At 38.6% G+C, this 15,394-nt stretch overlaps 1 protein-coding gene across 1 annotated transcript in view; it reads left to right on the top strand.

Annotated features, from left to right (window-relative positions):
• RAB32 (RAB32, member RAS oncogene family) overlaps nt 1-12,684 on the top strand; it is a 21,024-nt gene extending 8,340 nt beyond the window's left edge. Inside the window, exons 3-4 of the mRNA XM_040448931.1 lie at nt 7,176-7,453; nt 11,545-12,684. Of these exons, the coding sequence (XP_040304865.1) occupies nt 7,176-7,453; nt 11,545-11,694 (428 nt within the window). The 3' untranslated portion in view covers nt 11,695-12,684. The remainder of the gene's footprint in view (nt 1-7,175; nt 7,454-11,544) is intronic.
• Nucleotides 12,685-15,394: the final 2,710 nt, after the last annotated feature.

Genomic DNA, 15,394 nt, shown 5'->3' with positions numbered 1-15,394 from the left:
CCTAGATGACTAGCACTGTGTTCATTTTCTTCATTCTCATTGCCAAGATATCTAGTTACAGTAAAGATTCCGTCCTCTAGAGAAGGAAGTAACACACTTTTTTAAAAGAAAGCATTTAGAGTCATTTGGGATATTCTGGAAATATGCCTACAGCAATATGGATAAAAGAGGCTGCCACTAGTATTGGGGTCACTAAAGCACTCAGCAGTGGGGCATTTCTCGTAGCTGCTGTGGTAAAGCCCTAAGAGACAATGAGAAAGGGATTATCTTGTGTAATAGGGCTCTGCTATCCTTAAAGAAAGTCACTGTAGGCTGATGGCACTGCCTTGGGTCTATTCGGAAGTATGGGACATGTGGAACAATGTGTCCTCCAGAAAGTATTTGGCTAACAGATTGGACAGCACATCAGATAACAAATCAACCTGGGCAATTTGAGTAATTCTGTCTCCCCGGGATTTTATTTTCTCATCTGTAAAATAGGAGAGGTTGGACTCGGTGATGTGAAGTGGCATCTGGCAGTTACAATGTTGTCCATTTAAGTGTTGGTCAGGAAGGCATGAAAGTGGTCCTCCCCTCCCCCCCCCCCATTAAGAAATGACTACAACACCAGTTAAGGAAGATGGTGTTGCTGATTCCCCGTCACAGTCTTTGAGCTACTTCTACAGATCTCGTGACAGGAAGATCTCCCAGGTCGTGCTGAATTTTTATATTGCCATAAGCTTTAACTCTACACACACACACACACACACACACACACACACACACACACACCCCCCATGAAACAAAACTCATGCATCTGTCTTTGTATTTAATAACTGCAGACTTCTCTACCCCATCCTCTCCTGTCCTATGATACAACCCAGGGGCACTCAGCATAGTGGGAATTTCCTGCATTTTATTTATGCATTTGTGGAAAGTAGGATCGAGAACAATAAAATTTTCTTGGACTGAACTTAGAATGGTTGATTGACTACTTCCCAGGGAGCATTCTTTATATTTGTCTAAAATTAAGGAAAAAAAAAAAAGTCCAAGATTCTACAGAAGTCCAGTGCAATTCTAATGTAAATGTGAAAGTCTTCCCTGTTGGCAGGTTTGGTCCTTACCCCTTTTTTAAACTTAGAAAGGGCTAACTCCTGAAGTGTTGTGAAAGGTAAGTACTAGAATGCATCATTCCCATGAGAAAGACTCAGCACTGCTGGAAATTGTATCTAGAGATACAATCTGAATCTGAATCTGTTAGTCCGTTGATGGTGAGCCTGGCTCTGACTAGGGTGACTGCTGGTGGGTTTTGGGCATTGCCGCATCTACAGTATAGAGACAAAGGAATAAAGACAACTGATTTTCATGACAGGTAAGCATTTGAATGGCATTTCTTGATAATGTGTCTTTCAGAACTACTAAGATTAGCTTATGTACCTCAATGAAGAGCATCCCTTCGTTTGATACCATGATATACTTTTCATATCTCTGATGACACCTAACACCCTGTGGTGCAGTTTGTCTATTTCCTCAAATAGATTGTGAGCTCCTCAGGAGAGGAAATCATATTGATTATTCCATGCTGTTCACCAGTATCTAGCACAGTGCCTGATACATGCAAGGAACTTAATGCATGTTTTTTAGTGGAGATCAAATCTAGACACGATTTGGGAGCTGTATTAGTCAGGATAGATTAGGTTATGTTGGAATTCCAACCACATTAAAAACGTCAATGGCTTAAAATAATTATTCCTCACTCTTTCTTCATGCCCACGGTGAGGGCAGAGGTTGGGGCAGTGGTAGAGATGTGAAGGCATTTTTCATTGAAACTACCTGAAGTCTCAGACTAATGGAGGCTCTACTATCTCATGATACTCTCCTCTCAAAATTAGGGTTTGAGCCTGCTGCAGCAGGACAGGGACACTGTCAGCCAAGTGATTCTGCTTAAAAGTGACACTTCTGTTCACCTTTCATTGGCCAAGACGAGTTCGTAGCCACTCCTGACTCAGTGGGGGGCAGAAGAGTGTGATCCTTCACACACTTAGAAATGGAGGAGAATGGAATATTCATGAACATTAGTTTTGTTTTCCACTGTGGTTCTTTCTTTTAACATAGAACAAAGAACATGGTTCTTTCTTTTTAATAACAAGAGAATAGATAAAATTACCCAAGGAGAAATAATAACGAAGTTATAGGATGCAGCTCTTACTCCAGTGGCAAACTTTATGTTATTTTCCGGTTTAACGACTGGAAGAGCTTGATATATCCATGTATTTAAACCTTTGAAACCAAAATAGTTAAATCTAGGTTTTGCCTTGTTAGGTTTTTTGGGAGAACAACTCTCAATTTCATGTTAAGATTATTATTTTAAATGAATTCATTGTCTCTTTATTCTCTAATTAAAGATTTTTTTTTTTAAGTTCATCTATTTTGAGAGAGAGAGAAGGAGAAAGAGAGAACCCAAGCAGGCTCCATACTGCCAGCGTGGAGCCCAATGTAGGACTCAGTGTGGGATTAGAACTCACGAACTGTGAGATCATGACCTGAGCGAAAACCGAGTCAGACACTTAACTGAGCCACCCAGGCGCCCCTATTTTCTAATTAAATGTTACATATTTTAGAAATTTGTGCTTTTTAGGTTTTTTTGACCAGTTCAGGAATATCTCTGAAGCACTAATGGATTACTTCAGAATTTTTCAGAATTACTTCAGAATTAAAAAGATAATGAACTCAGTAAAATAGGAAGTGTATTTCACTATTCTGTTGGAAAGTAAGCAATTTCCCTAAATGCATGGCTTGGCCTTTTCATGCTGGATTATTTATATTTGATCCCCATTGCTGTCTGGATTCAGTGATTGAAGAATCTTTAGCAAATCATTATAACATTAAAGTTATCACACAGAAACCTAAAACATCAGAAGGAAGAGCTGGGAGGGCTTAGAAGATCCCTAAAATCCTCTAAAGACACATGACTTACTGAGGCCGACAGAGTTACTTGCCTAGGATTGCTTGACCTTTGGGTGCTTGGTATTTAAATTTTGTTTTTAATGTTTATTCATTTTTTGAGGGACAGAGCATGAGCAGGAGAGGAGCAGAGAGAGAGGGAAACACAGAATCCAAAGCAGGCTCCAGACTCTGAGCTGTCAGCACAGACCCCAGTGTGGAGCTTGAACCTACAAACTGTGAGATCACGACCTGAGCCAAAGTTGGATGTTTACTTAACTGACTGAAGCGTCCCTGGGTGCTTGGTATTTTGATTCTCTAGTACATTTGTACTTTCCTCAAGTTCATTTTCCTCTGCCAACTGTTTTCACCACTACAGTTTACAGCATATAACTAGCTAATAGTTAAAGGTTTTGATATGTTTAATTGTACCATTTTAAAAAGGATACTTAGGCTTTCATCATGTAATACATTTATTGAGCGCTTAATACTAGCTAACATTTACACAGTGCTTACCATGAGCCTGACATTTTACTTTTTTGAACTTAAAGTATAATTTACATACACAGATCTTAAGTCCTTCATGAATTTTTATATACCAGTGTCAGTTCAAGGTATAGACTATCCTTTAACCCTCTAGAATAGAAGTAGCAAATACTTTAGGTTTTATGGGCCATTTACTCTTTGTTGCGACTACTCAACTCTGCCATTGTAGAATGAAAACCTATGAAGAAACCCATAAACGGATGAAGGTGATAGTATTCCAGTAAAACTTTATTTAGCGAGGTTTGACCATGAATTATAGTTTGTTGTACTCTGCCCTAAAAGACTCTCAGGCAGACATTTTGCATTAAACCTTCCCAGTGACCATCTGTAGGTATTATTTTTTTATAGCTTTATTGATACCTAATTGACAATACAACAAACTGTACAATTTGATGTTTGACATGTAAACAGTAGTGAAACATCACTATGATCAAGATTGCAAAAGTATTTCCGAACCTGTCTTGCTGCCTTGCCCGAGATAATCACTGATGGGCTTCCTCTTACTAAGTCACTATAGTTTTTATTTTTAAGGATTTGATATAAATGCATTCATATAGTATTACCTATTCCCTCTCTGGTCTAGTTTCTTTCACTTAGCTTAATTATTTTGAGATTCATCTATTTTGTTATTTTCATCCATAATCTATTCCTTTCCTTTCTGTTGTTATATTCCATTGTATGAATATACCATATTTTATTGATTACCATTTTCGACTATTAAAAATAAAGCACCTATGAGCATTCATGAACATGACTTTGTGTAGACATGGGCTTTCATTTTGTTTGAGCAAATACCTAGGAGTAGAATGTGTTGGTTGTATGGTAGGTATATGTTTAAATTTTGAAGAAACTGTCAAATCGTTTCCCAAATGGATGTACTATTCTAGATTCTTATTCTTACCAGTAGTATGTAAGAGTTCTGATTGCTCCATTTCTTCACCAATACTTGGTAAAACCAGACTTTTTATTTTAGCCATTCTCATAGGCATGAAGGGGAAGCTGGTTATGATTTAAAAATTTATTTTTCTTTTTAATTTTTTAGAGAGAGCGTGAGCAGAGACGAGAGGCAGGGAGAGAGAGTCAGAGAAAATCTTAAGCAGACTATATGTTTAGCACCGAACCTGGTATGGGGCTCAATCCCACAACCCTGAGCTGAAATCAAGAGTCAGATGCTCAACCGACTGAGCCACCCAGGCACCCTAGTTATGATTTAAATTTGCATTTCTCCAGTAATTAATGATGCTAGGCATCTTTTCCTTTGCTTGTCATTGTATGCATTCTTTGCTAAAGCATCTGTTCCAGTCTTTTGCTTACTTTATTAATTAGATTTTTTATCTTCTTACTCTGGAGTTTGGAGGGTATAAGTCCTTTACCAGATAGAGGGTTTGCATTTTTTTCTCCCAGTTTGTACTTTTCCTTTTCATTTGCTTAATAGTATAATTGACACTATTTTGAATTGCCATATAGTGTGGTTTTTAGAAAGGACACTCTGAGACTATCAGAGAGTTTTGAATACTAACCTTGGAACCTAGGGAAAGTAACCTGATTATTTCGTTTTTTTCTTTTAAAGATTTTTTTTTTTTTAATGTTTATTTATTTTTGAGAGACCGAACGTGAGTGGGGGAGGAGCAGAGAGGGAGACACAGAATCCAAAGCAGGCTTCCTCCAGGCTCTGAGCTGTCAGCACAGAGCCCGATGTGGGGCTCGAACTCATGAACCGTGAGATCATGACCTGAGCCAAGTCAGACGCTTAACCGACTGAGCCACCCAGGTGTGCCAGTAATCTGATATTTCTAATCCACAGGTCCATCTCGAAAATTCCTTGTCATAACATTTCTGATTTTCTTATATTTTATCAGAAAGTCAAATTTGTATATGACTTAGTATGATTGGTTGAAAGAAATCTTTTTAGGGATTTATAGATGATTCAGTAAACAAAGCAACACTCACTAAAGCTTAATCGTTCTTTATTACTTCTGGATTTCTATACTTTTACTAGTTTGGCACCCTACCCTCTTTTCTAAATTGAAGGGATAGTTCTAAAGAGTACTTTCTTATAATATGAAATAATCATGTAATCTGGACTATCTTAATGAGGCTAATTTCCTTTTTTGCCATAGTCATTTTATATTTAATAATTAAGTTTTATAAAAACAAAGATTGGTAGTATGTGTTCTCTAGTTAAAATTGAACTCAGAACCACTTTAATGCATCTACATAGTCTTTTTGCAGATTAGTGATATTGACTTTGATCAGTTGGTATATCCTCTGTGAACATGCTGTGTGTAGTTACGAAGTATAAGTTTAAGGAAAAGGTACAATGTTAATTTCTTATAATTGTCAGCATTGTGATCCAGTAACTATATAGTTGGCTGGGCAGATTTATATTACCAGTAAAATATAAATATGATAGTGGGGTTTCATATGTGACTGTTATAATAAAGTTCAGGCATCTGAACTGTCATAGTACAACTTCAGGTAAGCCCATATGAGGAGTTACGACAAACCACAAATGAACTTCAGGTTTATCCATTTAAGCTTGCCTATTGTGTTCTTTTCCCATTATTTCATTAAGCAATATCTAACATTGTATGATGCTCTAGTAGAATTTGGAGGAGAAAGAAAATATTTTTTGTGGGCAGCTTTGCATTTGTTACTATCAAGGAAATGTAGATAAAGTGTTTTTTCATCATATGTTTTAACAGGAAAGTGTCCTGTCAGCTTTGTTTTTATCATTGATCAGAGTTTCACATCTTCGATTTACATTGATTGCCAGTCATATTTCCTTAGTACTCTAGTCAGTAACTCGACAGACGGAAGGTAAATGCCTTAGAAGTCAGGGTAACTGTAAGATAGTTCAGAATGGCTGGCAACAGGGGTGCATGGGACTCAGAAGACCTGGGTTCTAGTGCTGTCTTAGTTAGTCAGTGCCACTGTAATCCTGGCCAAGCAGCTCTTTGCGTGGTTTTTCATCTGTCAGATGAAGATAAGGGTCCTTCCTATGTCAAAGAACAGTGTGATACCAGACGGAAAGAGAACACTTTGCAAAGTCCATGTGGTATGCGAAGCAGTAGGATTTTCCCCAAACTATTGAACATGGTAAGTTATTTTAAAAGTATGATATTTGAAGAACTCTGCAGTTGGTCCTTCTTTCAATCACACAGATAATTGTGCCGCTTTTTGCTAGTAGGTTTGCACGCGTCTGCCTTCTTAGAAGACAGCAATCTTGCAAGCAGCGTCCAAAGTGGGTACAGCCTAGAGACAGGGACGAAAGATGAACTCCTTTATCTCTTATCCAGTCTTAGTCTTTTCGACTGCGTTTTACCCACCATACTTATCTTCTTCGTGCAAGCTTCATTTTCTTCTGTTCTGTCTCTTCTCCCCTCTGCTCCCGGCTTTCTTTTTCCCTTTACTACCTTTCTCTTAGACTGGGGAAATGCAGGGGGAAATGCTGGGCTCTGTAGATTCAAGCACCATCATCTGGATGTTTATGGAGCATATGTTGTACATTCACAGAACACAACGCTAGTTAGTTCCGTACTGAGACCACACGATCGGCCACATGGTTCTGTGCATCCCACCAATTTCTTTGCTATGGAATGGGAAACCCGTGTTTACAGCACTGTTCTAGAGTCAGAGGCCTTCTATCTAAATATAGACTCAGTCTGAATTATGAGTTCTTAATCTCTTTTTATATTTACTTCTAGGGCAGGAGCGGTTTGGCAACATGACCCGAGTATACTACAAAGAAGCTGTTGGTGCTTTTGTAGTCTTTGATATATCGAGAGGTTCCACGTTTGAGGCCGTCTTAAAATGGAAAAGTGATCTGGATAGTAAAGTCCATCTTCCAAATGGCAGCCCTATTCCTGCTGTCCTCTTAGCTAATAAATGTGACCAGAAAAAGGATGGTGGCCAGAATCCTTCCCAGTTGGACCAGTTCTGCAAAGAACATGGTTTCACTGGATGGTTTGAAACCTCGGCAAAGGTGAGGTCTGCTTCGTGTTTGTATCTGCTCTGCTCTTAAGTCCTAAATCTGAACTATAGCTATAAAACATTTAGACAGGTTTATGTGAGTGGGTTTTGGGAGCCTAATAAAAAGCAAAACATAGCATGGATATGTAATAGTTTCCTTCAGTGGGCAGCAGAAATGCTTTCAAAATTGGCTAGTGGGGAGGTGACTAGAAGGGCAGGTTTTCCATCAGAGTAAAAATTAGCTGTTACTTAGAATAAAGAACAATGACATTCTCTGAGTTTGAGCCTTTAAATGGAGCACTTCTGCAACTGGAGTTTATGGGGGATTTAGGGATCTTGTCAAGCACAAGGATTTTTTAATTTTTACTGAAGGCTTGACAAAACATAGGGACAGAGATGACCCTGGCGAATATGTGGGTCACGTGCAGTACTAACAAAAATGGACCAGAAACTGTCAGAGCGACAATGTATTCAGGTGATGTTTGAAGAGTTTCAGATTAATTGTGTATGAAAGAATTTGAACAAGAGGCAAGCGTCAACATTTGTGACATGCTTCTTCATGAATAGTGGAGTGAGAATTCTTTCTTTCACCGATTATGGGATAAATATTTTTTGAAGAAAAACAAAAACACTTAAGTCAGCTGTTAAAAATCGTACCAGTCTAGATACACAAGAGAGCAAAGGTGAAATTCACAGGCACAAAGTATTGCTGGGGAGAGAACTTGTTTATGCACATTGGGAATTTCACATTAGAGGTCAAATAACAATTGGACTTACATAAGAATGGTGAAATGTTTGAGAAATTCTCAATGACAAACAAAATCCGAAACGGAAAGACTGGCATATCTTAACACAGTCTCAGCATTTGAAATGCCTTCTGTGGATTTCTTGCAGATGTTTTTTTGTTTTTTGTTTTTAAAAGAATTTTTCCTCTTAGTTAACAAATGTGACCGGATTTATCTACTGGTCTGAGTACCTGCTTACCACTAGGTTACTTTTAGCTTTACCAGAAACCCACCCTCATCGCAGAAGACCATTGGGTGCCACCGACAATCAGAATAATGAAAGGAAAGCTATTGAGTGATGTTGGGGTCATCGGCAGAACTAGTGTCTGCTGGAGGCAGAGGTTTTTACTCCTAAGCTAAAGGCTATCTGTTGAAAGAAAGACATTCCAGAATCTTAAAATTTCGTTTCATGAGTAAAAAGTAGCAGCAGAAGAAAGCTGCAGTGCAGGGGTGGGTGCGGCAAGAGCACTTAGCCAGGCAGGACGGAGGAAATGGCAGAAGGGGGAGGCTGCTCCTGGAGACCCTTGTCCTGGAACCTGTCCCCCTTCCTGCGGCGTGTCCGTCGGGTAATTTGCTTTATTTCCCAGCTTTGTTGGGAAATAATTAGTGGTATGTGTAATGTTTATTAGAGCATGAGATTTGTTGGAAGAGATGGCACGTATTACAGATAAAATTTCTTCTCTAAGTTTTATGTGAATTAATCACTCAGGTAATAAATCCAAATTTGTCCCCAGAGTCTAGATGGGAGATTCACAAATGATAGTGTCATGTGGCCTGCAGCTTGAGACTGTGCAAGTCATCAGCTTTGTTAAATTTATAGACAGCGTTACATGTGGAGGTGAGAAGGGACACACTGGTTAGCAGTAGAAGTGTCAGATATGTTCTGTGCTTTCCTACAAATATATTAGCAACACCTTCTGCAGAATTTCCTTAGTAGTAAACCAGGAATGGCCCAAGAGAATAACAGTAGCATAAAATTTAGGTTAAAAATTTTAGGCAAGCCTTAAAAGTACTGCCCACATGTCACTAATGTCTGTATTTCTGAGCCGGCCGGCGCTAACTTCACATCTGATTCCTGCTTGAATCCCAGTGATCTGAATTTTAATGGGAACACAGCCAAAAGACAGTTTTGAACTTGTGAACTTCATCTTTTCACCTTTATGACAAACAATGGATTTGTAGTATGAAAATGTGTGACTAATTACAATATGGGAATTTCTGTTCCTAGTCAATTGCTGCTAAATGCAGTTAGAGAGCATTGTAGTTCTTTGGGATAATGGGAAGGGTGGGGGCCGAGTGACATTTAGACATTTGGAGATCAGTACTTTAATTAAAGAAAACTTGTGTTGATGCTGGAAAAGATACCTGAATAAATAGCACAGGTCTTACAGGTTTCTCACTGTCTGAGAAAATTATAGCAAATAAGGAAGAAAACTGGAATGAACCTCATGTTGTTAGACTGAAATTGGAGAGATCAGTATGAACTTAATGTTTCATATGTACATATAAATATATATATATGTTTGTGTATATATGTGTTTGTATATATATATACACATTTGCATAAAAAGAGAGATAAATGTGGATGTATATATATATATATATATATATATATATATATATATATATTTATTTATTACCTCTCTCTGCTCAGAGGGCTTAGGAGCAATGATACCACAGATCCAGTGAGCTTACTGGTCCCCAGAATTTGTTTTTTAAATACTGTTCTCCTGTAAAAAGAACAGGGGTTTTGTGGAGAAATGATTGATTCCAGGACTAGTGGGACAAATAAAGATGCGCCAGAGATATTTTGCGGAGCCAGAAACTAAGGGAGCACAAAATGATGGAGACGTGTCAAAAAGAAACAGAACCGTACTTACAGAAGCTCCAAAAATGTAACACAGTTTGAGGAATGAAGTAAATAACTATTGTAATGGATCTAATCTGTGGAATAAAATAATAATCCATGACATGAATAAACCAATTAATAAGTAAGGGAGAAGAGAAAACTTTTCCTGACGGTAGAATTCTAACTAATATATGTAGAAGGAATGATGGAAATAGAAAGTCACCTTTAATCACCATGGTAGTAAATGTTTCAGGGAGAAATTAATTAATGGTAAAGTTAATGGGTAAAACTGGTAAAAAAAAAAAAAAAAACCAGGTGATTTATATATTGGAACTTACTAAGGGCAAAGGATAAATAGTAATTGTTCAGTGGAGAAGCCTGGCAGACGTGACTCTAAGCAAGTGCCTCCTTGTACACTGAGAAGGACACATCCCTTCTTCTGCCAATAATGCATAACTTGAGTTTAATGATACGAAACACCAAACAAGCCCAGACTAAGGGATATTTTCTGGCCAGTACTCTACAAGAGTGTCAAAGTCGTGGAAGGGAAGGTGACTGAAAAACTGTCCCAGGTTAAAGGAGACCAAGGAGACATGAGCACGAAATACAGCTGGTCACCTGGATGGCAAATAGGACATTGGGACGATGGTAAAATTTGAATAAGGCTCATAATTAATGCCCACACTATTATCTAATTTCCTGGTTTTATCTGAAAATCTGGATTTCCAAGCTGTTAATATTTTAGGAAGATGAGTGAAGGGTATGTAGGAATTTTTACTATTTTTGCAATGGTTTTGTAAACCTGAAATTATTTAAAAATGAAGTTAAGTACTTAAATAAAATAAGCCCAGATTTTGCTCTGTGTTGTTACTCGTGTAGTGAGTGACAGCTAATAAATCTGTCGCACAAATGTTGTGATAGCTTGTGACTCATTAGAATATTTTTAATGGCCGTTGCACCCACCACATTGTTTCAGGTTAATTTACACATGACAATTAAAAGTAATAATCTGCACTCAGAGATGGGGGACGACATAATGCGTTTATTTTAATGTGGTATGAGCCCGTTGACATTCTTCTTTATAATGTGTCCTGAACAATTGACTTAGATGTTCTAGGGCGGAAGGTTTTCATCTTAGTGCCTTCATTTATGTGAGTGGGAACCCATTGTGGGAATGAAGATTCCTTTTCAACCATTGAGATAGTTCATTGAATCTCAGCGGCAAGAAGTTTGAAACAGGAGCATCAGAAAGGGCGATGATTTGTGAAAAGAAAAGAGTTCCCTAGCCACATTATACTCAATGGCATTAAACTCTTAGGGTTTAACCCTTTAGTATGGGAGAAGAAGACGGTAGCTCGTGTGTTATAATGTCCCCTCTGACAAACTCGGCTAGTCCCGTTAATACTCTTAATGCTTACTTCCAAGCATTAATCTGAAGAATTCATCGTGTTCGTCATTTCTGCCTTACAGGATAATATAAACATAGATGAAGCCGCCCGGTTCCTAGTGGAGAATATTCTCGCAAACCACCAAAGCTTTCCTAGTGAAGAAAACAACGAGGACAAAATTAAACTGGATCAGGAGACCTTGAGAGCAGAGGGCAAGTCCCAATGTTGCTGACATGGCTTCTGCTTCTGGCCTGTGTGCAGAGTGCAGCCTGACCGGGCTGGATCCAAGCCCGAGAATGGATAAGGGGGCGGCTGTGCTGCTCTGTGAATCTTCACAGGGCTGCACTCTAGACGAATGCTCCAGTTTTTCTTCAGGTTGTGTAGATCTTTCTCCTTGTACAGAATGGCCGTCGTGGCACCCCCAGGGAGCCTACGCTGACACGGGGCGTGTGGTAAAGTGGTTCTGCCCGCGACCCGACACTTTAACGCAGGCACACTTAGGCCTCTGGGGTGGTCACCGTGAATTCAGGATAATGTTTACGTCCTTTTTAACATTTTTTAAAAATGATGGTCCTCAGGATTTGGTAAGATTTTCAAGTTGTGCCTTTTAGTGGAAGCACTGGGATGGTCATGAAACCTGACCTGAGGTCTTCCAGTAATTTTATGGGCCTGTGTTTCTATCTCCACATTACGTTCTCTCCAGGGAGGCTGTCATCTCTGTTAGTCACAGAAGGCTGTTTTGCAGTTCTTTTCCTACTTAAAACTTTGATACTTCTATAAAATTGTTATCATCACACGTTATGTCATTAGTCCTGGCCAGCGTGGTGTGCCCTTGCTAACAACGCAGGTGCACTGGTGTCCTGGCTTCTGGTTGCTGCCAGTTGGAAACAATATAAATGAACATTCCTGCTTTCCTCTTCCTCCCGTGTGTTTATTTTTGTACCTGAGAGCCTGGCTGCTATTGCTGTTGGAGTTCTCTCTAACTGGAGCTAGTCTTTTCAAATCTGTATTAGTAACGGTAACAGAGAAGCTACTTGAAAGCATATACAATTAAATCTGAGATTCTCTAAGTATGAATTGTGAAGGAAACTAGGTCATGCGTAGTTTGTATGTAAAGTTTTGGACACTTAAAGTAAAACACATGAGAAACTTAGGACAGCCTCGTAATATTTGTATTACCATTTAACCCAGTTAAGGAAAAGAATAAATATTATGACTGAAACCTCTTTTGTTTTCTTTAACTAATGTGGTTCTAGAAAGGTAAATGGGGTATACTTTTCCGCCTTAGAAAACTTCGTGTCTGCTCACATTTTCCTGTTGTTTTTAAGGGAGTTGATACCTTCTGAAAGGTCCAACTTACTTTTCAAAGGAATTTTAAAGGTGTTTGTGCCAAATCCAATGCTAATGCGAATGAGGCATTGACCAAATTGTCTTATATATTATTATGAACATGGGATAGGAAAAGATCCATGTATTTATTGAGAGCAGGAAATAAAAAATCAGCAAAAATTGCCTTTGCTCTGACAGGTGTATTCTGGGAATAAATAGTTGACATGGGCCATAAAACATAGCTTGCTCTTCTCATTAAGTCTAAGTTTTGCTTAGGAATCACAAAGGTGTTTATATGTTCTGCACTTAAGTCAATAAGCTCTTTGATCTTTTGAGACATGTATTCTATATAGAATCAGATTTTCCAAAGTTACGGAATATAAAGAACACCCTTATTTAAATATTACTTCTCATATAGTTAATACAGTCCCTCTTAATTTTTAAAAAGGTATTGCATTAAATCTTTCTAAGAAACCTATGTGTCTAAAATGTTTAAAATTTTTTTTTAACGTTTATTTATTTTTGAGACAGAGAGAGAGCATGAACGGGGGAGGGTCAGAGAGAAAGGGAGACACAGAATCGGAAACAGGCTCCAGGCTCTGAGCAGTCAGCACAGAGCCCGACACGGGGCTCGAACTCACAGACTGCGAGATCGTGACCTGAGCCGAAGTCCGATGCTCAACCGACTGAGCCACCCAGGTGCCCCGTGTCTAAAATGTTTAAACCTATACTCTGTACTCTAAAATGTTTTCTGGTCTCAATACAAAGTACAACTTCTAAATTTTTCTTTAATTCCAAAGTCCAATAATGTAAGTAGTATGAAAAGTTGGTGCCAGACCTAAACATTAGAAATACAAAGCTCACGGGGCACCTGGGTGGCTCAGTCGGTTAAGCGTCCGACTTCGGCTCAGGTCATGATCTCACGGTTTGTGAGTTTGAGCCCCACGTCCGGTTCTGTGCTGACAGCTCAGAGCCTGGAGCCTGCTTTGGATTCTGTGTCTCCTCCTCTCTCTGCCCCTCCCCTGTTCATGGTCTGTCTCTCTCTGTCTCTAAATAATAAATAAACGTTAAAAAAAAAAAAAAAGAAAAAAGAAATGTAAAACTCATTCTGGATGATGGCTGAAAGCAACAAGTCTTGGAATTTTCTTTTTTTACATATTGATTTTCATTTGTATAAGGTATTCATCCTGTTTAAATTGAGCAGTGGGTTGAAAATCAGGAGTATTGGGCTTTCTTTGTCGTATTTGTTTTCTTAGGATAATTTTAAGGATTGAGAGTACCTTACATAATGGTTTCTTGATAGAGACTCAGGGTTCCATATGTTGTGTGTGACAATGTATTCTATTTATCATTTTTTACATTTTAGAAGTAAAACTGAGGATTTCGCTTTACTCCTAAATTCTCACTGCAATTTGTTTTTGTAACGTGAACATAAAATTTGAATTTAAGGTTAGCTACATAAATGGCCAAAGGAAAGAAGAGAATATTTTGATTTCCTTATTCACTTAATTGCTTAGTGAAAATTCCTGAACCTTCAGACTTATTTAAATAGTTTTCTATTTAAATAATAAAATGTTATTGAGATTGAAATCTATAGCATTACCTAAAACATGAACATTTTAAAAATACAGCACTTTTATTTCCATTTATACGTCAGTATTATTAAAAAGTCTGCACACCTGGAGCACCTGGGTGGCTCAGGAGGTTAAGCATCTGACTTTGGCTCAGGTCATGATCTCAAGGCCGGTGAGTCCGAGCCCCGCGTTGGGCTCTGCTGACAGCTCAGAGCCTGGAACCTGCTTCCGATGCTGTCTCCCTCTCTCTGTGTCCCTCCCGTGCTCATGCTGTATCTCTCTCAAAAATAAATAAACATTAAAAAAATTTTAGATAAGAAAAATAAATGTATTAAGAATTTAAATGCTGTGTGAGCCATTCAGAAAAGTAAATACCAAGTTCCTAATTGTAATTCCTGATAGTAAGAATTGTGGATGTCAGGTAAGGCTGACTTGAGCTTTTTAGATAATGTCTACATTTTTATGGTGCAATTCATATTCCTGCAGTCAGTATGTTTCTTACCCTAACGCTGAAATCAAGGAACATTCCCATTTGGAACACAATACTTTAAAAGATAATAAGGGCGCCTGGGTAGCTCGGTTAAGAATCAGACTTTTGATTTCAGCTCAGGTCATGATGTCAGAGTCATGATCTTTTGCTCCACCCTGGCTGTGGAACTTGGTTAAGATTGTCCCTCTCCGGGGCGCCTGGGTGGCTCAGTTGGTTGGGTGTACGACTTCAGCTCAGGTCATAATCTTGCAGTCTTTGGGTTCAAGCCCTGCCTCGGGCTCTGTGCTGACAGATCAGAGCCTGGAGCCTGCTTCGGATTCTGTGTCTCCCTCTCTCTGCTCCTCCCCTGCTCTCACTCTGTCTCTCTCTCAAAAATAAACATTAAAAAAAAAAAAAAAAGATTCTTCCTCTCCCTCTCTCTCTTCCCTTCCCCCACTCATACTCTTTCTCTTTCACAAAAAAGAAAGAAAGAAAGAAAGAAAGAAAGAGAAAGAAAGAAAGAAAGAAAATAAAGTAAAAAAAATACTTTGGATTATCTT

The sequence above is a fragment of the Herpailurus yagouaroundi genome, unplaced genomic scaffold (genome assembly GCF_014898765.1).
Source record: "Herpailurus yagouaroundi ecotype Mexico unplaced genomic scaffold, PumYag 198, whole genome shotgun sequence".
Classification (NCBI taxonomy): domain Eukaryota; kingdom Metazoa; phylum Chordata; class Mammalia; order Carnivora; family Felidae; genus Herpailurus; species Herpailurus yagouaroundi.
Note: the sequence above shows the minus strand (reverse complement) of the source record. Positions and strands in the feature narration are given on the sequence as shown.